Below are 24,726 nucleotides of genomic sequence, written 5' to 3'. Positions count from 1 at the left end.
GAGTACTCCACAGACACGTACAGGGACGGCTAAAGATGTTGACTACAGAGATGTACAAAAACTCATTCATAAAAATCCCGTTCCTCTAAAGGATGTTATCATCAGTCTTTCACAGACACAGACATTGAATTCCAAATTGCTGCTCATCTGGATTTCTCCACCATCTGCTCTCATCATGCTGCACTACCTCAGGGGTTTCTCCTGTTTGATATTTCAGCTTTAATGTCAATGGGCCTATTGTGTATACCTTTGTGTGTGTTTGTGTCCAAGTTTGCATGTGTCTGTGGAATGGCTTTAAGATTTGTCTAATCCAGTCGTTCCTAAAGTGCGAATATTTATGGTTATACAAATTATTTTCCACATAGAAAGAATCCTAACAAACTGCTTGTGCTCAGCAAAGCTATGCATATCACAGGTAAGTGGTTACGAAAAGGGTTGGCATCAGTAACAATACCTGAAAAAGGAACACTGTTGATTATGACTGTTGACAAGGGTTCATGAGTTACTGTCAAGTCCACAAGGAAAAAGGGTTTTAAAATGTTGGTTGCTGTGTGATGCAAAGACATTTGACAAATAATAGAGTCAAATTTTTGTATGGATAGATATATGTTTAGTTAAGTTACCTTTCACAGAGAATGATTTACCACAGATATCACACTGATATGGTTTCTCTCCTGTATGAACATATTTGTGTATAGTCAAGTGATTGCTTCGAGAGAATGATTTACCACAGAAATCACAGCAAAATGGTTTCTCTCCTGTATGAACATATTTGTGTATAGTCAAGTGATTGTTTTGAGAGAATGATTTCCCACAGATATCACAGTCATATGGTGTCTCTCCTGTGTGAATACGCCTGTGTTGAGTTAAATGACTGTTTATAGGGAATGATTTACCACAGATATCACAGTGAAATGGTGTCTCTCCTGTGTGAATATGCCTGTGTTTAGTTAAACTACCGCATTGAGAGAATGTTCTACCACAGAAATCACAGTGAAATGGTTTCTCTCCGGAATGAATACGTTTGTGACTAGTTAAAGCACAGCTTACGGAGAATGATTTACCACAGATATCACAGTGAAATGGCTTTTCTCCTGTATGAATACGTTTGTGATTAACCAAGACATGTCTGTAGGAGAATAAATTACCACAAATATCACAGTGATATGGCTTTTCTCCTGTATGACTTCGTTTGTGACTAGTTAAATTACTGTTTACAGAGAATGATTTACCACAAATATCACAGTAAAATGGTTTCTCTTCTGTGTGAATACGTCTGTGTATAGTTAAATCACCGCTCGCAGTGAATGATTTACCACAGAGATTGCAGCAAAATGGCTTCTCTCCTGTATGAATACGTTTGTGAGAAGTTAAATGACAGTTTCTAGAAAATGATTTCCCACAGATATCGCAGTGAAATGGCTTCTCTCCTGTGTGAATACGCCGGTGTTTAGTTAAATCACCATTTGCAGTGAATGATTTACCACAGATATCACATTGAAATGGTTTTTCTCCTGTGTGAATACGTCTGTGTCTAGTTAAATGACTGCTTGTAGGGAATGATTTACCACAGATATCACAAGGAAATGGTTTATCTCCTGTGTGAAAACGTTTGTGACTAATTAAGGCACTTATATCAGAGAATGACTTCCCACAGAAATCACACTCATACGGCTTCTCACCTGTATGAATACGCTTATGTCTAGTTAAGTGATTGTTTTGGGAGAATGATTTACCACAGGTATCACAGTCAAATGGTTTTTCTCCTGTGTGAATACGTCTATGCATAGTTAAACTACCGCTTACAGAGAATGATTTACCACAGATATCACAGTGAAATGGTCTCTCTCCTGTGTGAATACGTCTGTGTATATTTAAGTCCCTTCTTTGAGAGAATACTTTACCACAGATATCACAATGATAGAATGATTTTCGCATATCTTTCAACATTACTTTGAGGAATAAATATAGACCCAATCCTTAGAGTTTCTCACCACATTAAATTTTTACCCCTATCTTTCTCCTTCTTCTTGTTATAGTTTATTCCTTACAAATATATTCCATGCGATCAATTGCGAACTTCACTGATATCTAAAGATGCTATAAATTTAGAAAGTCATCAAAGAGTAACGAGAAGGCAAAGCATCAGATATTGAAGTAGAAAAATGTTGCTACTAATCTCAGTTCAGAGCAAACATTTCATAGAATTTCTACCAGAGATTTATAGAAATAGGCTTAGATGTGTTCTGTATAACCTTTTTCTTCAAGACTTTAAAAGACGAAAAATGTTGAAGATGTATTCGTTATAAAAGAGAATTTCTTTCATGCCAATGTCCTCTGGTAATCTGAAATGATAAAGAAACAGTATTAGATATAGAGGAGAAATTAAAATGGAAACGTTACATTTCTTTAGTAATTAACAACTTACATCATATAACATTGGGTGAAATGTTTCGGATTCCCTAACTTCAACAAAAACTATGCTGACAAAAACTTTAGATCTAAAGATGAAGTGTACAAGATGATGATGTAATACTTGTAATATAATGACTTCAAACAGGTCGGGAACAAATTAGCCGTCAGTCATTTTGCCCCACCACCACTTTTATTTTTCACAAGGGAACAAAAATCGCCGGGGCATATCTCTGTAGTTATGCCGTAAATTTACTGACAAAATATGTATTATTAAACGATTAAAGGACTCAAAAGAAAATTACACAAATCGGGTGAGAAAAGTGGAAATATCGATTCCTAAGAAGAAAACCGTTGTGAGGGAGGTCTTACTCCTTGTCTTCAGGAATACTTAAAAAGCTGACAAATGTCTGTAAATATAGACTAATCTCCTATGGTTCAGTTTCTTGTCTTAAATATCACAGACCTCCGTTCACAAGTGTGGAACAGATGTTATGTAGATATATTTTTTTACTTACCATTAGAATACTTGTTGACCAGGATCCGTTCTTGAAATCAAGTTTGTTTTCTCCGTACAATATTTGCTACAACAGCCATACAAATAATTCGTGCTTTCGATCTAAGGTCCAAATGAAATATGAAGAAGGGCGAGGAAAGTTCATTGATCGATTCGTTGGTGATTAAAACCTTTTTCCAGTCCCCTGTAAAATAGGGAATAACCAACTAACGAGGTAAAGCTGTGATCAAATGAAATACTAAATCATAAATCATGTAGGTCGCTTTATTTTATCCATAAACATCAACGTTCACCGGAACACGAGATATTACTACATCTGATATAATCAGATTCGTTTTAGTTAATTAGAAACACGAGTAGAAGGTCTTGATAATTATTCCCGCGTTACGAACGTCACCGGTGACATATATTAAAAGTCCCCAATATAACAGGAAGAGACATTCAATTATATTAATTTACATCTTTAATTGCATCTCACCCCTGGTAAATGATAAAAACGTCATCCGGCTAAATAGTCATTACGTCTCAACAAGAGTGTCTTCGCGTAGTCACTGAACCTGCTAAAATAGCAGCGGAATATTTCTGACATCATTACATCTTAGTATTAGAATGCATATAATCGTATGTTTGTTCATTAAACAGACATATTGATTAGAAACACAGTAGGTGGTGTTACCTACGCCTATATCAGGGTCCACCAAACTTTATCGACCATCGACCCCCAACTATAGCGGCTCACATGGCGGAGATCTAAACGGAACCCGTCCCGGATTTTTTTTACAGATTCTCATGTTTTTGTCTATGGAAATTCCAATTCTGAAAGATAATTTTTACAAAATCGCAACTTCATACTTTCAATCGCCCATCCAATTTCTTCATTTGGGTTTTTTAATTTTTTCCAGAAATAAATGGGGGAAGGGTTCCGTGTACGGCGGAGGTATAGACAATGGACCGCACCCCTTTGGGATGTATTTTTGGTTATATGCTGGATATATATATATATATATATAATGCTATTTATTGCCAAGCGATTACCGTGTTTAATGGCATGAAAGACGTACTTTTCCCATTAAAAGGCGTGTCAAAAACAAATCACCCCTTATCCAAGTCAACATAAATATTTATTTACCGGAAAGAAAATTACTGGAGAATGGTAAATTTCTATATTAACACCTGCATGATATTCACTCAGCAAAAGGAAAAACAACTTGGATTTTTTAGGTGTAATCTAGTACCTTGAGCTCCTAATATGCTGCAAATCCCTTCTTTTGGTTCTGTAAAAGTGGGGAGGGCCACACCTCCCCGCACCGGAAGCATTTGGTATTTTTGTATTTTTTTTTTTTGTTGAATGAATTCCTGTGACCTCCTAATATGCGGCAAAACTATTTTTCGGGTCCGAAAATGGGCTGCAATGAGGTGCAAGTCTCAGAAATTTCACCCCCACCCGGTTTCATCTTTCCATCTGCGCCAAACAAGGGTTGAATGCCCCAAGTTTTTCTCTGAACAAAAATAAGGCATTTGCTGCATACTGGATGGTTAGGGTACTTGATTCCATGCTAAAAAATCCGATCAACGGACGTGGGGGAAACTTTTCGAGGCTTCCACCTCACCCCACTCCGTTTTTCAGACCCCAAAATGGGTTTTGTAGCATATTAGATGGTCACAGAAATTCATTCAACGAAAGAGAAAAAATTTCCAATGATTCCGGGATGGGAGTGTCCTCCTGTTTTTCCAAACCAAAATATGGGATTTGCAGCATGAGGTCAGATTCCATGCAAAAGATAAGAGTTTTCTTTTTTTTCTTTGTGAAAATTGTGGGTTTTAATACAGAAATTTACCTGGAGAACATTCATTTAATTCTTCCAAATCTTTCTGTTAAAATTGTATTGAAACCATTTATGGGGAATTTTTTTTATCACAGCAACTGGTCGCACACCACAAGGTTCAATAGAACCTCCTGAAGCAATCCAGCATGGTTGCAGTAGTACTACAGGCAACAGCAAGGCTAAAGTGTTAGGAAAAACCAAGCGCCCTTACAGGTATCACCTGACACCTCAGTCAGGGAATCTACCAACGTTGACAAGAATTTCATGCGTAGTAGCCTAGTCCCTCCGAATGTCTCAAGTGCCACAGGGTAGAAGACATAGTTCACTGTCAGGTCCCGATAGCTCAGGGTTTTCTTCTATTTGGCTATGGACGTAGGGACCCTGCCATTAACTACAGCATCCAGGATGTGAGATGGAGCAAAGGAGTCGCAGACTGTGGCATCCCACATGAGGCACCTACCTCTAACCCAGGGACGGCTGATAAGACAATTTGGTCCCTTTCTATCACTTGCAGAAAACGTTTTCAGAGGGGACAGGAGTTTCGTCTAATTCACACGTCTTTATTTCCTCATACATTTTCACAAGGTCTCTGAATTGTCCACCCCTACTCCAAGTAGTGTTTTTACCCCAACAAATTCCTATATAATGGTAATCTACACAATTTGAAACAATTTTTAAAAAGTTGTGTGGTAAGTAGCTTTCTTATCAACCACAAGGTTCGTGGTTCAGTTCCACTGCGTGGCACCTTGGGCAAGTTTCTAACAGCCTTGTGAGTGGATTTGATAGAGGGAAACTGAAAGAAGCCAGTCTTATATTTGTATGTGCGTGTGTGTGTTTTGTTTGTGCCTATGTTTGTCCACATCACCATCGCTTGACAACCAATGTTGGTGTTCACATCCCCGTAACTTAGCAGTTTCGCAAAAGTGAATGATACAATACGTACTAGTCTTACAAAGAATAAGTCCAAGGGTCAATTTGTTCAACTAAAAGCGGTGCTCCAGTATGGCCGCAGTGAAATGACTGACACTACGTCCTAGAGAGAAAACAAGAAATGGATATCTGTGAGTGTCTGTGTATTTGTATATATAGATATATGTATGAATATTTTCAGAATGTATTCATGTATGTCTGAATGTAGGGACAATTTAGGAAGGTCTACCCCTAAATTTGGTAATGAAAGCTATACTAACACGAGGACTAACCACCAAAGTATCGTAACAAAGATCTTATACTTTCTATTGTCAGTAAGAAGCCAATACTGCAACGGTTTAGGGTTTCCAGGGCCCACAGCTTTTCAATATCTCGACACAAAACCAGAAAGACCTATGAATTGTAGGGGTGGATGTGCTCTAACAACGTATTCACCTTTTTATCTGAGAAACTAAACGAACCCACAGCCAAGAGAAACAGAAAGAAGAGCAGCTTTGTCCATCTAATTGCTTCATCAGAACCAAATTTACACAGAGGAATAAGAAGCAAGCTTAAATAAACAAGCAAAGAGAAGATCAAAGGCCTTGGATGCAATTAATCAATGAGAAGCAATCAAACATATATACATCCATATACAAATATATATATTTAGGTACATATAAAAACAAAGCAAGGAAGTTTGAGTGTTGAATAGATATTTATTTACCCACGTGACTTCACAATCTTCTTCATGGAGTATATATTTTCAGAAAGCAAGAAACTGTGTGTTCATGTTTGCATTAATATTTCTGCTCAGCATTATCCAATACAATTGTATATTCATAGAAATCTGACAAATAACAGAGTCACATATTTGTATGGATAGATACGTGTTTAGTTAACTGACATTTCTGAGAGAATGATTTACCACAGGAATCACAACAAAATGGTTTCTCTCCTGTATGAATATGTTTGTGAGTACTTAAACTGCTTCTAACAGAGAATGATTTACCACAGATATCACACTGAAATGGTTTTTCTCCTGTGTGAATACGTCTGTGTCTAGTTAAATGACTGGTTATAGGGAATGATTTACCACAGATATCACAGTGAAATGGTTTCTCTCCTGTGTGAATACGTCTGTGTTGAGTTAAATGACTGCTTGTAGGGAATGATTTACCACAGATATCACAAGGAAATGGTTTCTCTCCTGTATGAATACGTCTGTGACTAATTAAACTGCCATTTACGGAGAATGATTTACCACAGATATCACACTGAAATGGTTTCTTTCCTGTATGAATGCTTTTGTGAGAAGTTAAATTACAGTTTCTAGAAAATGATTTACCACAGATATCACAGTGAAATGGTTTGTCTCCTGCATGAATACGCCTGTGTATAGTTAAACTACCGCATTGAGAGAATGATTTACCACAGATATCACAATGATATGGTTTCTCTCCTGTGTGAATACGTCTGTGTTGAGTTAAATGACTGTTAGTAGAGAATGATTTACCACAGATATCACAGCGATATGTTGTCTCTCCTGTGTGAATACTTCTGTGTTTAGTTAAACTACCTCTTTCAGAGAATGATTTACCACAGATATCACACTGAAATGGTTTTTCTCCTGTGTGAATACGTCTGTGTCTAGTTAAATGACTGTTAATAGGGAATGATTTACCACAGATATCACAGCGATATGGTGTCTCTCCTGTGTGAATACGCTTGTGCTTAGTTAAACTACCGCATTGAGAGAATGATTTACCACAGATATCACACTTAAATGGTTTTTCTCCTGTGTGAATACGTCTGTGTCTAGTTAAATGACTGTTTGTAGGAAATGATTTATCACAGACATCACAGTGAAATGGTTTCTCTCCTGTGTGAGTACATGTATGTATAGTTAAGTCCCTTCTTTTAGAGAATGATTTACCACAGATATTACAGTGAAATGGTGTTTCTCCTGTGTGAATACGCTTGTGTATAGTTAAACTACCGCATTGAGAGAATGATTTACCACAGATATCACACTTAAATGGTTTTTCTCCTGTATGAGTTCGTTTGTGACTAGTTAAACTAAAACTTGCAGAGAATGATTTGCCACAGATATCACAGTCAAATGGTTTTTCTCCTGTGTGAGTACGTTTGTGTCTATTTAAGCCATTACTTCGAGAGATTGATTTACCACAGATATCACAATGATAGAATGATTTTCGCATATCTTTCGACATTTCTTTGAGGAATAAAAATAGACCCAATCCTTAGAGTTTCTCACCACATTAAATTTTTACCCCTATCTTTCTCCTTCTTCTTGTTATAGTTTATTCCTTACAAATATATTCAATGCGATCAATTGCGAACTTCACTGATATCTAAAGATGCTATAAATTTAGAAAGTCATCAAAGAGTAACGAGAAGGCAAAGCATCAGATATTGAAGTAGAAAAATGTTGCTACTAATCTCAGTTCAGAGCAAACATTTCATAGAATTTCTACCAGAGATTTATAGAAATAGGCTTAGATGTGTTCTGTATAACCTTTTTCTTCAAGACTTTAAAAGACGAAAAATGTTGAAGATGTATTCGTTATAAAAGAGAATTTCTTTCATGCCAATGTCCTCTGGTAATCTGAAATGATAAAGAAACAGTATTAGATATAGAGGAGAGATTAAAATGGAAACGTTACATTTCTTTAGTAATTAACAACTTACATCATATAACATTGGGTGAAATGTTTCGGATTCCCTAACTTCAACAAAAACTATGCTGACGAAAACTTTAGATCTAAAGATGAAGTGTACAAGATGATGATGTAATACTTGTAATATAATGACTTCAAACAGGTCGGGAACAAATTAGCCGTCAGTCATTTTGCCTCAGTTACTAATTTTGCACCACCACCACTTTTATTTTTCACAAAGAAACAAAAATCGCCGGGGCATATCTCTGTAGTTATGCCGTAAATTTACTGACAAAATATGTATTATTAAACGATTAAAGGACTCAAAAGAAAATTACACAAATCGGGTGAGAAAAGTGGAAATATCGATTCCTAAGAAGAAAACCGTTGTGAGGGAGGTCTTACTCCTTGTCTTCAGGAATACTTAAAAAGCTGACAAATGTCTGTAAATATAGACTAATCTCCTATGGTTCAGTTTCTTGTCTTAAATATCACAGACCTCCGTTCACAAGTGTGGAACAGATGTTATGTAGATATATTTTTTTACTTACCATTAGAATACTTGTTGACCAGGATCCGTTCTTGAAATCAAGTTTGTTTTCTCCGTACAATATTTGCTACAACAGCCATACAAATAATTCGTGCTTTCGATCTAAGGTCCAAATGAAATATGAAGAAGGGCGAGGAAAGTTCATTGATCGATTCGTTGGTGATTAAAACCTTTTTCCAGTCCCCTGTAAAATAGGGAATAACCAACTAACGAGGTAAAGCTGTGATCAAATGAAATACTAAATCATAAATCATGTAGGTCGCTTTATTTTATCCATAAACATCAACGTTCACCGGAACACGAGATATTACTACATCTGATATAATCAGATTCGTTTTAGTTAATTAGAAACACGAGTAGAAGGTCTTGATAATTATTCCCGCGTTACGAACGTCACCGGTGACATATATTAAAAGTCCCCAATATAACAGGAAGAGACATTCAATTATATTAATTTACATCTTTAATTGCATCTCACCCCTGGTAAATGATAAAAACGTCATCCGGCTAAATAGTCATTACGTCTCAACAAGAGTGTCTTCGCGTAGTCACTGAACCTGCTAAAATAGCAGCCAAATATTTCTGACATCATTACATCTTAGTATTAGAATGCATATAATCGTATGTTTGTTCATTAAACAGACATATTGATTAGAAACACAGTAGGTGGTGTTACCTACGCCTATATCAGGGGCCGCCAAACTTTATCGACCATCGAATCCCAATTAAAGCGGCTGACATGGCGGAGATCTAAACGGAACGTTTCCAGCCTTTGAAAATTATTGTTTTTTTTTCTTTTTTTCTTTACGGAATCCCATGCTTTAAGTTATGGAAATTCCGATGCTGAAAGAAAATTCTAAAAAATCGTATCGCCAAAATTTCAATCCCGCACCCGTTTTCTTCATTTTTTTTTTTCACCTCTTCCTGAAATGAATGGGGAAAGGGTTCCTGTTACGGCGGAGGTAAAGATAATGGAACACTCAGACTCTGGGATGGTTTTTTTTTGTTTTGTTTTTACACCAACCCACGTCATTGAGTGCGGAGATTCCGAATCTACAAAAACAATCTGCATTTAAAATTTTTTATCTCCCCACCCAATTTCTGGATCTGTTTTATTTGGCGGGCGCCACTTTTTATCTATGTTTTATTTAGTGTTTTTCAACCGAAACACTTTCAAACTTCGTATACTTGTATATTTTGTGTTATAGAACACAATTTTGTATTCGAAGTTATTTCATGTAAAAAATTGTATTTCGGAAATTTCAACCAATCACTGACGTCTATTGAAGTGAAAACAATTACTGCTATGGATTGTCAAGAAAATGTTGTGCGGTGTAATGGGATCTTTTCCCTTGAATAAAATTAGTGCCGTTGTTTGTCATTAAGTATCGGCGGTACTGTTATTTGTGACATCGTTCGTGCGTTTGTACTGGTTTTAGCTTTAGGGTTCGGGTTTAAGAGTTTGGTTTAGGGTTAGGGTTAAGGTTATAAGTATTTTTTCCATAACCTTAACCCTAGTCTTGCATGTGAGGTGATAGAATTGTGGGACCGTCTCTCGTATTGAGCTGAGGACAGCAAACCAGCTGATGGCTTCCTTAAGGTCAAGTTTGAGGATGACAATGGGTGATAAAGAGGGCAAGTTGGCTTAGGCTCTGGTAGTGTGGACGGTAGCTTTACATCCCATTTTGATGCTCACTCCTAGCTGGGTAGCGGTAAATCCCTCCTTTTATAAGCTAGAAACCGATTGTAAACACCTTTGCAGTGAGACGGTGAAGGGTGCAGCCGACCGCAATGGTGTGCAGGTCTAGATTGGGTTTGGTGAGTTCGAAGAATAGTGGGTGGATATAAGAGAGGACGTTCTCTAAAGAGAACTGCTTCACAAACTAAGTGGAATTGTCCAAGAGCTCAAGTTCGGTATCATCGGCCGATAAAGAGATACCATCCTTGAGGTGTTGATGAAGGACATCAATTCCTGCACCTGAACTAGCAACGAAGGATGAAATTGCCTTTGTGATGTTATCACAGGTGAAGACTGATCTCAAGTATTCTGGGGGGATGGGACCAGTTTATTTGATTATCAGTGGATGCTGGTGGGTGCTTCTGTTTCAGACGTGTAAGAGACTCAGACTCACATGGAGAGAGGGAGGATAGAGAAGAAAAGAGACAGACAGCTCCTTTTATGACAAATTCGCTGAATTTGGCATTGACTGGGCACTTAAGGTTTATCGGTTGCCTGTCGCTAGGCAACGTGCTCGATGTCAAATTGAGGTTTTCATGGTTAGAAAATGTGCAAAGCGCATCATATTACTGGAATATCTTTTATTGGAATTGAAAATATCAGTGTGAGAGTCTGGTATGGCGTTGACAAAGTATATATTTATGTATATAGACATGTTTGTGTGTGGGGGGGGTGTACCTTTATATATATGTATTAGCCCTTCTCTGTCTCTTTCTTGTACACACACACACACACACATATATTTTCTCTCGTTGTTTCTTTTTGTGGAAGAGCGTAGATTCGAAACGTTAAAGACCTTTTCACTTCCCGAACATTAAACTAATACATCTGTTTGTGTCTACACCACCTGTCTTCGTCTTTTGTTAATTCTCCCCCTATATATGTAACCTGGTGGACATCGTTGGCGATTTTTTCTTCCTCCGTTTTTCCCTTCTTCGGACTTTCCTTGTTTCCGACGAAGAGCTCCGCTCGAAACGTTATATTCTCTCTCTTTCCTTTCCTGAGCGTCCAGTAACATAATCTGTACCACGTCCTCACGTTGTTTTTTGTTGTTGTTTTCTTGTCTTTTTCCTTTTTGAACTTATATATATATATATATATATATATATATATATATATGAGGGACAAAATCCAAAATTACAGGTAAAAACTCAATTAAAATCAATTTATAAAAAATTAAGATTAAATTGAGCTTTACAGATTAAAATATATATAAATATATAGTTTTAGGGAAAAGAACCAAGTTCCATGAACTCATCGATGAGTTCATGGAATTTGGTTCTTTTCCCTAAAACTCTCTCTCTCTCTCTCTCTCTCTCTCTCTCTCTCTCTATATATATATATATATATATATATATATATATATATATATATATATATATATATAAATTGATGTACGTATTTTTCTCTTGTTAATAATTAGCACGGTAAAAATGGATAAATAGTTACAAGGGTAGCAAAAAATCACACAAGTAAAAAGGTTGTAACTCCTTCTTTTTAAAGGTAGAAACTCCGGGTATACGTGAAATATTTTGTATGATATGAATAAATAAATGGAGTTAAACGCAGTTGTTATTCAAATTGTTTTACTTCCGACGCATGTTTCGAAGATATCACTGGTATTATTCCAAAGGAATAAAATGGTGTAAAACAATGTAATCTTCTTTTCTGGAAAATGAAGAAATATAACTGGTCAATAAGACATTTTAACAGAAAATGACGGATATGTGTAGTGATTAAGTGAACGCTAATAAGTTTGTTTCAAAAAAACGTTAGAGGAGGAGGAATTTCAACCATGTTTCGTGGTTTGCTACCACAACTGCTCCTTTATAGGATCCAGTTAGCTCAAGACATCATCAGGAGGAACCACGTCCGGTTTCGGCCCCCACTCCTCTACCGTTTTGACGTTCCCCCCCTCCTTTCGGAGGTGTCTCCAGCTCTGGTGTTGGGTGCATGTCTTCTTTCTTCTATTCCCTGGCCTCTTCGATGCAGCATCAACGAATGTCAGCGTCCGACTGACTGTCTTGTCAAATTCCCCTATAATATAATATCAAAGGTAGCCTATAGAAAGAGGAGGGCTGAAGGAAAAAATAAACCTCCAAGGAAATGAGAAGCATATAACTATATGTAAATTAAATAAAACCATATAGACTTGGAAAAAGATATATCTATTGAATATGAATCGCCACCATCACAAACAATCATTTCTTCAATAATTCCTCCGACGAATCACACCACCACCATTAAACCACTTAGTAATCTGTAAGAATTATGAAGATTCGTTTATCATAACGAGATGGTAACCATGGTAACTTTCGTAAATCATATCAATCTTTTTTGTTTTTCTTAACTGGAGAGCAGAGACTGTAATTTTCTCCCTTGATGCTATGTACTTCCGTTTCCGCTGCAATTATTGTGGACGAAGAACAACAATAATTTGTTTTGTATCTTTTGAGGGAAATTTGGTGAAATTAAATCTATTTTCACACTAAATATTGATTTGTATATTATAACAGGTAAGATATACATACATATTTATCTATATACACACAGTAGCGGACATCTTATCCGGCTTCTAGAAATCCCGGAATACTCTGCAATAATATGTATTAATTAGGCACGTGCACGTCTCATAATTTCTTTAGTCATAATTGACCTGAAACTAGCAAAAGGCTCAACCAAAATATATTTTGATATGGAGTTCTCTTGCGTCTCCCCACTCGGGTGAGGATCTTTCGAATATTCCTCTAACTGTTTTTTTTTTTTTTTTTTCTTGGAATTTTCGCAAAATGTTTGTGTCTTTGCATTGTGACTCCGGAATTAATAGGATCGGGCAAAAAAAAAATTCCAATTCTTTCGCAATGAGGAATCGAATAAAATGCTTAAAAATAACGGAGGATGAAGTTAGTGGTGGTTGCAGTTCGAAATGCTTGATTAGGGTGAAGGGTCAAAAGTTTAAAATATGAATTTTAAAATAATTTTGGATTTTTGAGAAACAGCTTGTCTCCTTCCTCCGTTTTCCACAATATAGAATACAATGACATGAGAGTGGGGGTGTAAAGGTGATGACTATTGTAAAGGCATAAGGAGTGGGGGCAGTGTTTTAAAATGATGCATTTTAAACATTTCTGTTTTAGAAAAAGGTTTCGCTCATTATTTTGAAAAGCGTAGTACCAAAAATAGTTTGAAAAATCCTGTCGAAAATAAAGAAAATCCAACATAGTTGGAAGTTATTCCAAAAGTTCAATCGGCAATCCAGAACGAAGCTATGCCGTGTTCATTCTTGTAATTAATCAAAACAGATGAATCTTTTAATTAACCAAGTGACTTGTGAAGAGAAAAGAAATACAAATGTTAATTAATATCAAGCTATTTAATAAGTGAAGCATTTAATTTAAAAGAGGAATTCAAAAAATACATATTACCGTGAGGATATTTAAGATATTGTCAAAAGAATATTTTCTTTTTTCCTGCAAGTACTGAAAAACCATTTCTGACAAGCTTCACTTTTAATTAAAATAATAGATAGGCTTTTATGGTGGTCTACCTTAGTGTAGTGAAACAGGAAAATTGAGATTTCATTCAAAACGGTTTCTGTTTTATCCTAAGAGTCCCTCTGGGCCTTACTTCCCTATGAAATTCATTTTCATCATCACAAAAAGAAATGGAGATAATTGTAAACAACCACCTCCTTCACCAATCGTAATCTGTCCCCTTTTTATGGGACCATCTTCCATACCAATATATCCTGCTCACACACAAGACAAATGTTTTAGCTTTTTTTCATTCAGTTGAAGTTTCGTTGTTCATCTATGTTTTTGCTTGATTTACATGTGGCCACTTCAGCTGCTAGAAACAACAGCTAAATCCTATGGGTTTTGAAAATTGAACACTATTTGTTGATGTAATCCAGAACGCATAATGTCAGAAGGAACTACAGGATTGTCATGGCTGGAATGTCATTCACCATAAATGTGCTCAGTCAGGACTGATTTGCTAAACAACAATGACAAATATTATTTTACACTAGTGAAGAATGTTGGTGTCCACTATTTCAATATGTATGCATAGAAAAATATATATAGATAGATAGATAGATACCAATTTGAAGGTGTAGCTATAGTTTAGAAATATGTTGATTTCACCCAATGTTATATGATGTCATTTGTTAATAAAGAAATGTTGGAACATTTCCATTTTGATCTCTCCTCTATATCTAATACTGTTTCTTTATCATTTCAGATTAACGGATGACATTGGCACAAAACAACTTTTTTAACATTGGACACATCTGGAATATTTATTACTTTTTCTGAGACTAAAGGAGACTGTTTCACACAATAGATATAAAAACACAACTACAATAAATCTGTGGTTGAATTACTGTGAAATATTTGCTCTGATTGAAGATTCATAACAACATTTCTCCATCTCATTATTTCGTGCTTTTGCATTCTAATTAAACTTGGATAGATTTATGTTTTGACGGCATCTTTAGATATCAGAGTTGATAGCAATTGATATTTCTAAGGAATCTATTATAAGAAGAACAAGGAGAAAACTATTTGAAGTGGTGAGAAAAAGATAAAGAAAAACTTTAATACTGTGAGAAACTTCAATGATTAGGTCTGTTTTTATCCCTTAAAAAAATGTCGAAAGAATTAGGGAAATCATATCACTGTAATATCTGCACTAAATCATTCTCTGAAAAACGTAATCTAACAATTCACAAATGTTTTCATACAAAAAGGAAGCCTTTTGACTGTGTTACCTGTGGTAAATCATTCACAGAAAATGCTGACTTGACTAAACACAAACGTATTCATACAGGAGAGAAACCATATCACTGTGCTATCTGTGGTAAGTCATTCTCTCAAATATCTAACTTGACTAAACACAAACGTATTCATACGAACGAGAAGCCATATTGTTGTGATATCTGTGGTAAACCATTCTCTCAAATATCTAACATGAATTCTCACAAACGTGTTCATACAAAAGAGAAGCCATTTCACTGTGCTACCTGTGGTAAATCATTCTCTCAAATATCTAATTTGACTTCTCATAAACGTATTCATACAGGTGAGAAGACATATCACTGTAATACCTGTGGTAAATCATTCTCTGCAGGTGGTGACTTAACTACTCACATGCGTATTCATACTGGAGAGAAACCATATCACTGTGATGTCTGTGGCAAAGCATTCACTACAAGTAGTGCTTTAACTTCTCACAGACGTATTCATACAGGTGAAAAGCCATATCACTGTGATACCTGTGGTAAATCATACCGTAGAAGTGGTGACTTGACTAAACATACTCGTATTCATACAGGTGAGAAGCCATTTCATTGTGATACCTGTGCTAAATCATTCTCTGAAAACGGTGCCTTAACTAAACATAAACGTATTCATACGGGAGAGAAGCCACATCACTGTGATGTCTGTGGTAAATCATTCTCTCAAATGTCTAACTTAACTTCTCACAAACGTATTCATACAGGAGAGAAGCCATTTCATTGTGAAATATGTGATAAATCATTCTCTGCAAGTACTGCATTGACTTCTCACATACGTATTCATACAGGAGAGAAGCCATATCACTGTGGCATTTGTGATAAGTCTTTCCCTGTAAGCAGTGCCTTAACATTTCATGAACGTATTCATACAGGAGAGAAGCCATTTCACTGTGATGTCTGTGGTGAATTGTTCTCGGCAAGTGGTGCTTTAACTTCTCACAGACGTATTCACACAGGAGAGAAGCCATTTCACTGTGATACCTGTGGTAAATCATTTTCTCAAAAAGGTAACTTAAAGACACACATGTCTATCCATACAAAGTTATGATTGTATCATTTTGAAATTTCTTCACAACACACAACCAACCAACCTTTGAAAACAACTTTTTTTTTCCTGTGCTATGTAAAAAATATCTTGTATAACCACAAATGTATTCACATGTGAAAGATGATTTAGCAGTGTGATATTTTAAATAAAAGAATTCTCGTATATATTCCATATCACAAATTTCCATCAAAAATATACTAGACTGTAAAAATAAATATTTCATCATACTTTTGTAGAACAGTGCTTCTCAAAGCGGTGGTCTGTGGACCGGTGCCGGTCAACAAACCATCAACTGCCAGTACATGGTGAGTTTCCAGAAAAGAAAGAAACATTATAAAATGCTTATGTAATATTGTATTATTTGTTTACAAAATAAATATAAGATGAAAAATATCAACTTTTATTATATTCATTATGTAAATTGTTTCTGGTATAAATTAATATTGTGGAGGCGCAATCGCCCAATGGTTTGGGCAGCGAACTCGCGGTCATTGTGAGTGTTTATTGAGCGAAAACACCTAAAGCTCCGGCAGGGGATGGTGGCGAACCCTGCTGTATTCTTCCACCGAACCCTGCTGTATTCTTCCACCACAACTTTCTCTCACTCTTACTTCCTGTTTCTGTTGTGCCTGTAATTCAAAGGGTCAGCCTTGTCACACTGTGTCACGCTGAATATCCCCGAGAACTACGTTAAGAGTACACGTGTCTGTGGAGTGCTCAGCCACTTGCACGTTAATTTCACGAGCAGGCTGTGCCGTTGATCGGATCAACTGGAACCCTCGACGTCGTAAGCGACGGAGTCCCAACAACAACAACAAATTAAGGCATAACAACAGAGTTCTACCCCCCAGACTTTGGACGGTCATAACTTTCAGAAAAATGAATATTTTTTAATGAAATTTTCTATGCATATTGTATTTATTATGTAGATCCCGAATATACAAAGTGTTTTGGAATGGGGGTGGGGGACAATTTTCGGAAATTCCAACAGAGTCCACTTAAATTCTTCTTAACTTTCATGAAAATTAATATTTTTTCGTGAAATTTTCTACAAATATACCTTGATGTATGTACATTTCGAGCATGTAGGAATTTTGAAGGAAACAACTGCAGGTTATTTTTGAGAAGCGTTCCCCACTCGGTGGTGTTTCGGAGCAAGTCGTCCATAATTGTTTCATTTTTCTCTATTATGTGCATCCGTAGATTTCTATTGAAGTAATAAGCAGAAAAGAGAAGCCGTCATAAGAAAACTTACGTTAAAAATAACATGCACACGACTTCTTTTTTCTCAATAGAAGTAAATTCCAAAGTTAACGTTTCTAGTATATGTGTGTATGTATATATAAGTATACATATAAGTATATATTTATGCATGTATATAGGTACAGAAGTGGCTGTGTACTTAAAAGCTTGCTTCCCAATCACATGGTTTTCGGTTCAGTCCCACTGCGTGGCACTCGGGCTGACCAAAGCCTTGTGAGTGGAATTGGTAGACAGAAACTGAAAGAAGCCCGGTGTATATATGTATATATATATTCGATGTGTTATACTTCAAACCGTAAGATCGCCAAAATGGCGACCTTACGAATATTCTTCATTTTCAACGTCGTATATCGTACGAACTAGGGATTTTAACCTTTAAATTTTGGAGAAAAATGCCGATTTATACTCAAGGATTTACGGTAGAAAGATAAATAAATAGATAGATAGATAGAGAGAGAGAGACAGAAAGAAAGATAGATAGATTGATAGATAGACGCATTCACACAAACACATATGAACGCACGCATTCTCACAAACACGTACACTCACATGAACGCACGCATTCACACAAACACATGAATAAGTACACACGTTAACTATGACAGAGTTGTCTCCCTTGCACCACAAATTTTTCTCTTTCCCTCAGACGAAATCTGACAAACCCCTTTCTATATTCGATGTGCTTTACCTCAAACCGTAAGATCGCCATTTTGGCGATCTTACGATTATTTTTCATTTTTAACCTCGTATATCGTACGCCCTAGGGATTTTGACCTTTAAATTTTGGAGAAAAGATGCAGATTTATACTCAAGGATTTACGGTAGACAGGCAGAAAGATAAATAAATAGATAAATAGATAGATAGATAGATAGATAGACAAATAGATGGATAGATAGAGGGAGAGAGAGGGACAGACAGTGGGTGGGGACAAACAGATACAAAGACACACACACACATATATGCGCGTGCGCACATTTCTCTTTTTTTTGTTCTTTCCCAGCAAAGTTGTTTTACACTTTTTTTTTTATATCGTTTTTGAGCTCGGGGTCAAACCTTTCTAGTTCAGAGACCATGGACTGACGATGTGAACGTTCCGAGTCCTCTCCCCAACCCACTCCCGTTCGCCAGCGCGTGCATTTTTTTCGTTTCGTTCCAATTCTTTCCCAGTTTTTTTCCACGAATTTTTTTATTTCGTTTTTGAACTCGGGTTCAAACATTTATAGTTTTAAACCCTTTTTATTGCCTTAAAAAGTTGTTTTGGGGATTATATTTTTTTATGTCAAAGTTGTGCAACAACTGATGCATTCTGTTGTGTAATTTGTTTGGACGGGAAACCTGCCCTTTGTGGCGAATTTACCGATTATTTCCTAAATTTTCTTTGGCCATTTTTGGTCGTTTTTGAGACTCGGCGTCTGGAAGCCATTCGCAGACAATCTCAGAACAAACGCCGGTCTCCATAGCAACGTCTCTTGGCGACGTTCATTTCCTCCCACTCCCTTCACCACGGCTTCACGAAGGAGGGAAGGGGACATTTATACTCGAGGATTTAGGGTAACTTGATCAATAAAGCAATTGAGTTACCAGAATATTGCAATACTTTGGACTCAGCACAACAGAGAGAGAGAGAGAGAGAGAGGAATGGATACAGAGGAGAGAAACATAAAAATGTATATTTTAAAAGATGAATTGATTGACCACCATTCAAGTGTGGTCGTTACCAGTGCCGCTGGACTGGCTCTTGTGCCGGTGGCATGTAAAAAGCACCATTCAAGCGTGGCTGATGCCGGTTCCACTTGACTGGCCCTCGTGCTAGTGGCACGTAAAAATCCCGGCGTTAGAACAGATCAGATTGGAGCCTGGTGTAGCCATCTGGTTCACCAGTCCTCAGTCAAACCGTCCAACCCATGCTAGCATGGAAAGCGGACGTTAAACGACGACGATGATGATGATGCTGATGTGTGTGTGTGTTTGTATTTGTTAGTTGTATGTTGTCCCCCCACCATCGCTTGATAACCGATGTTGGTGTGTTTACCTCCCCATCACTTGATGGTTCAGCAAAAAGAGACTGATAGAATAAGTACTAGGCTTACAAAGAATAAATCCTGGGGTTGATTTGCACGACTAAAAGGTGGTGCTCCTGCATGGCCACAGTCAAGTGACTGAAACAAGTAAAAGAATATATCTTTACATAAGTTTATATATGTGTGTTTATGATTATATGTGATTATTCTTTTCTTTCATTCTTATATTTGTTTCAGTCATTCTGTCTGTGGCCATGCTGGAGCACCACCTTTTAGTCGTGCAAATCTCTCTCTCTCTCAGGTAATTAGTGAGTAAGGCACACCATTCATTACCTTGCACATGTAAACGAAAGCAAAGGATTGTCGTCACTTGTTTATCTGTGTCATCATCGTCATCGTCTGCTTTCCATGCTAGCATGGATTGGACAATTTGACAGCGGACTGGCAAGCCAGATGGCTGTACCAGGCTCCAACCTGATCTGGCAAGGTTTCTACAGCTGGAGGCCCTTCCTACGCCAGCCACTCTCAGAGTGTAGTGGGCACTTTTTACATGCCACTGGTATGAGGGCCAGTCAAGAGGTACTGGCATCAACTATGCTCAAATATATATATATATATATATACATATATATATATGTAAGGCTATATGTATGTATATATTAAATTATATATATGCATACATACTTATACATTATACAGCAACAGGTTTATCTGCATACATATATACATACTAATTATGCTATCTATCTATATATATATGTGTGTGTGTACAAATACCAGCACACCTTTTTCATGTCTTTCTCTTTCTGTAGAAGCTTAACGCAGTGCAATGTTTAATAGACACTAGATTCCTGACCACGCTGCACAGAAGAGGCACAACTGGATGAAATTATCAGCAATATATGAATGTTAAAGATTATTATTAAAAGAAAAATTAAAACAAATAAAAGTCAAATAAATGCATTAAAACAATTTACTTTATTTCTTTCAAATTTTTTTAATGGGGGGGAAAAAAAATGGATTACAGGCAAAAGTATTTTCTCTCTCAGCAGATCAGAACAATGAACAGGATTATATAAATAATAACAGTTATCCTTTCTACTATAGGCACAAGGCCTGAAAATTGGGGGGAAGGGGCCAGTTGATTAGATCGACTCCAGTATGCAACTGGTATTTAATTCATCGACCCTGAAAGGATAAAAGGCAAAGTCAACCTCGGTGGAATTTGAACTCAGAACGTAAAGATAGGCAAAATACTGCTAAGCATTTCGCCTGACTTGCTAATGATTCTGCCAACTTGCCGTCTTCATCGTTTTCTACAATGGGTACAAGACATTATTTACATTTGACAGATATTTGTCTTCATCTTGTTTGTTGTTAACACAACGTTTCGGCTGATATACCCTCCAGCCTTCGTCAGGTGTCTTGGGGAAATTTCGAACCTGGGTTCTCATTCCTAACGTTGTTACTATTATATTATTATTATTATTATTATTAATCAGGTCGCTGCCGTGAATCAAACTCGGAATCTTGGGGTTAGTAGCCCGCGCTCTTAACCACTACGCCATTGTATTGTTGGTGTTGGCACTCCGTCGGTTACGACCTCGAGGGTTCCAGTTGATCCGATCAACGGAACAGCCTGCTCGTGAAATTAACGTGCAAGTGGCTGAGCACTCCACAGACACGTGTACCCTTAACGTAGTTCTCGGGGGATATTCAGCGTGACACAGTGTGACAAGGCTGGACCCCTTTGAATTACAGGCACAACAGAAACAGGAAGTAAGAGTGAGAGAAAGTTGTGGTGAAAGAGTACAGCAGGGTTCGCCACCATCCCCTGTCGGAGCCTCGTGGAGCTTTAGGTGTTTTCGCTCAATAAACACTCACAACGCTCGGTCTGGGAATCGAAACTGCGATCCTATGACCGTGAGTCCGCTGCCCTAACCACTGGGCCATTGCGCCTCCACATTCATTGTATTACCTTATTTGGTATTCTCTGGCACCTTTTCAATCAACAGCTTTATCTCTCTTTCCAGATCTACATCAGTTCCGCAAAGCCATTTTTATATAATGTTGAGTAGCCAGTGTATAATTGTCTGCAACACCAAAATAATCTTACACCGCTATCAAAGCTACATTAATTTCCTGAAGCCTGCTCTATATTTTTTTGTGTGCGTGTGTGTCTGTTTGCCCCCCCCCCCCCCCCCCCCGACCCAACATCACTTGACAACTGATGTTGCTCTGTTTATGTCTCTCTAACCTAGCAGTTCAGCAAAAGAGACTGATAGAATAAGTACTAGGCTTAACAAAGAATAAGTCCTGGGGTCGATTTGCTCGACTAAAGGTGGTGCTCCTGCATGGCCGCAGTCAAATGACTGAAACAAGTAAAAGAATAAAAGAATATATATATATATATATATATATATATTCCATTTATATATTTGTTTTGCAAGATTTTTGATGTGAAATCGTGTGTTGAAACAGATGTTGTTGTACTTGGGGATGGTCATATTGCCAGTTTAGCCAATAAAATCACACGCACTATATTTGGTGTCAATTTGCTTCAGCTTTATATTACATTAATCCTATTTCGGCCAGAGTTCTTTCGTCACACTTCTGTGACCTCATCAGTGGTCCTTTGCTTTCTTCTTTCTTATGTGTGTCCCACCTTGCTAACTGTCAGCTATTTTGTATTTTGTATGAGTATGGTTACTGTCAGGGGGTCAGTTTTTACTGCAAAGGGCACAAAAGTTAAGCCATGATTTAGCAGGGGAAACGGTTTTAAAATATTGGTGACTGTGGGATGTTCTAATGAATTTTGACAATGGTACAATCACACTTTCACATGGATAGATGCATGTCTAGCTAATTTATTTCTCTGAGGGAATGATTTACCACAAATATCACAATTATAAGGCATCTCCCCTGTATGAATACGTTTGTGTTTAGTTAAATTTGAGTTGTCAGAGAACGATTTACCACAGATATCACAACTATATGGTTTTTCTCCTGTATGAATACGTTGGTGTTTAGTCAAGTCACTAATTCCAGAGAATGATTTACCACAGATATCACAGTGATATGGTCTCTCTCCTGTGTGAATACGTTTGTGTATAGTTAAGTCACTGTTTTGAGAGAATGCTTTGCCACAGATATCGCAGCGATATGGCTTCTCTCCTGTATGAATACGTTTGTGAGTTGTTAAGTCACTAACTATAGAGAATGACTTACCACAGATATCACAGTCGTATGGTTTCTCTCCTGTATGAAAACGTTTGTGTCTGCTTAAGTGACTATTCTCAGTGAATGCCTTACCACAGGTAACACAATGATAGGGTCTCTCTCCTGTATGAATACGTTTGTGTTTAGTTAAGTCACTGTTTTGAGAGAATGATTTACCACAGGTAACACAGTGAAATGGCTTCTCACCTGTATGAACACGAATGTGATTAATCAAGTTACTACTTGTAGAGAATGATTTACCACAGATTTCACACCAATGTTGTGATTTTCCTAATTCTCTTGACATTTCTCTAGAGGATACAAATAGACCCAACCTGTGAAGTTTTCACCACAGCATATAATTTCTTCTTTCTTGTTATAATTTATTCCTTAGAAATATTTCTACTGATATCAACTGTGATTTTATCGATATCTAAAAGTCTGCAAACTCCTTTGCAAATATATTCAACTTTAATTAGAATGCAAAAGCACCAGATAATGAGATGCAGAAATGGTGCTATGAATCTTCGCTCAGAGCAAATATTTCACAGTAATTCCAGTCTAGATTTATAGCAGTTGGGTTATTATATCTGTTCTCTCAAACGTTTTCTTTTAGTCTTTAAAAAAATTATAAATATTCCATATGTATCCAATGTTAAAAAAGTTATTTTGTGCCAAAGTCATCCATTAATCTGAAATAATAAAGAAACAGTATTAGATATAGAGGAGAGATTAAAATGGAAATGTTACAACATTGATTAACAAAAGACATCATTTAACATTGGGTGAAATCTAAACATTTGTAAACTACAGCTACACCTTCACATTGTGTAACACACACATATCTATATAAATCGCAGTGTCTTCAGAGTTCATCTGGCTCTGATTTCCAGTACTGTAATTAACAACTAAAGTTGTCGTGAGTGTGTCATTCCATGTCCTTTGGTGAAACTTAGTCTACTTAGGAACATTCTGCTCAACATGGCTCACTGTAGCGTAGTGTTGTGTGCTCTGGAGTAAAGCAATCTGAATTAGATATGACCAGAGAAGCTAAAGAGAGGGGGATGACAGCACGGAAGGCCACAGTCCCCCGGGTCCCACGAAGGGTAAAGCTGAAAACCTGGTCATCTTCAGAGACGGGAAGGGGGAACCGAACACTCAATCCACGGTACAGTATTCCCGGATTTCTGAAAGCCAGATAAGAGATCCGGTACGTACGATCAATCGATGGATAGGTGTGTATATCTTACCTGTTATGCTATACAAATCAATATTTAGGGTGAAAATATATTTAATCACACCAAATCTCCGTGAAGACATACAAAATTCTGGGTACTATTTTTCTCCCGAGTCAAACAGGTCGTAACGGAAGTACGGTGTGTCATGTGACCAAATAAACCCACCGCTCTCTAGTAAATAAAACCAGAAATGTTAAGGAGGAAAAAAGAAATACTAATATTTTGATGCAAATCACCATGGTTACTCTGGTTAATATCTGGCTATAATAAACGACTCTTCTTTATTGTTACCAGCAGCCTTTGAGATGATATTCTAAAAGATATATTTTATACTTCATTGTGATTAACAATGCATAAGGCGGCGAGCAGCCACAATCGTTTATACTGTGGACGGAATGCTTAGTGGTATTTCGCACGTCCCTATGTACTGAGTTCAAACTCCGCCGACGTCGACTTTATTTTTCATCCTTTTGGGGGTCGATGAAATAAGTACCATGGAAATACT

General features: G+C 37.0%; 3 protein-coding genes across 4 annotated transcripts in view; 1 reads left to right on the top strand and 2 right to left on the bottom strand.

The window, feature by feature from the left end:
* LOC128251109 (uncharacterized) overlaps positions 1 to 6,217 on the bottom strand; it is a 37,033-nt gene extending 30,816 nt beyond the window's left edge. Inside the window, exons 1-3 of the mRNA XM_089344440.1 lie at positions 2,931 to 6,217; positions 1,053 to 2,345; positions 711 to 902 (exon numbers count right to left, since the gene is read on the bottom strand). Coding sequence (XP_089200566.1) covers positions 711 to 902; positions 1,053 to 1,950 — 1,090 coding nt within the window. The 5' untranslated portion in view covers positions 1,951 to 2,345; positions 2,931 to 6,217. The remainder of the gene's footprint in view (positions 1 to 710; positions 903 to 1,052; positions 2,346 to 2,930) is intronic.
* A 146-nt stretch (positions 6,218 to 6,363) lies between these two features.
* LOC106868501 (uncharacterized) lies at positions 6,364 to 24,430 on the bottom strand. Its single transcript, XM_089344630.1, has 4 exons — positions 24,234 to 24,430; positions 22,619 to 23,675; positions 12,032 to 12,041; positions 6,364 to 7,888 (listed from the first exon to the last, which is right to left on the bottom strand). Exons 2-4 carry the CDS (start codon positions 23,288 to 23,290, stop codon positions 6,531 to 6,533), a joined length of 2,040 nt encoding a protein of 679 aa, XP_089200756.1. The 5' UTR covers positions 23,291 to 23,675; positions 24,234 to 24,430; the 3' UTR covers positions 6,364 to 6,530.
* LOC128251141 (uncharacterized) lies at positions 13,005 to 16,872 on the top strand. 2 transcript variants are annotated; one of them, XM_052977602.2, is made up of 2 exons: positions 13,005 to 13,149; positions 14,876 to 16,872. In XM_052977602.2, the coding sequence occupies exon 2, from the start codon at positions 15,283 to 15,285 to the stop codon at positions 16,477 to 16,479; it is 1,197 nt and encodes a 398-aa protein (XP_052833562.1). In that variant the 5' UTR covers positions 13,005 to 13,149; positions 14,876 to 15,282; the 3' UTR covers positions 16,480 to 16,872. The 2 variants fall into 2 exon arrangements, with proteins under 2 accessions (XP_052833562.1, XP_089200627.1); XM_089344501.1 differs by lacking the exon at positions 13,005 to 13,149 and adding an exon at positions 13,170 to 13,357.
* Positions 24,431 to 24,726: the final 296 nt, after the last annotated feature.

The sequence above is a fragment of the Octopus bimaculoides genome, chromosome 28 (assembly GCF_046866305.1).
Source record: "Octopus bimaculoides isolate indiv1 chromosome 28, ASM4686630v1, whole genome shotgun sequence".
Lineage (NCBI taxonomy): Eukaryota > Metazoa > Mollusca > Cephalopoda > Octopoda > Octopodidae > Octopus > Octopus bimaculoides.
Note: the sequence above shows the minus strand (reverse complement) of the source record. Positions and strands in the feature narration are given on the sequence as shown.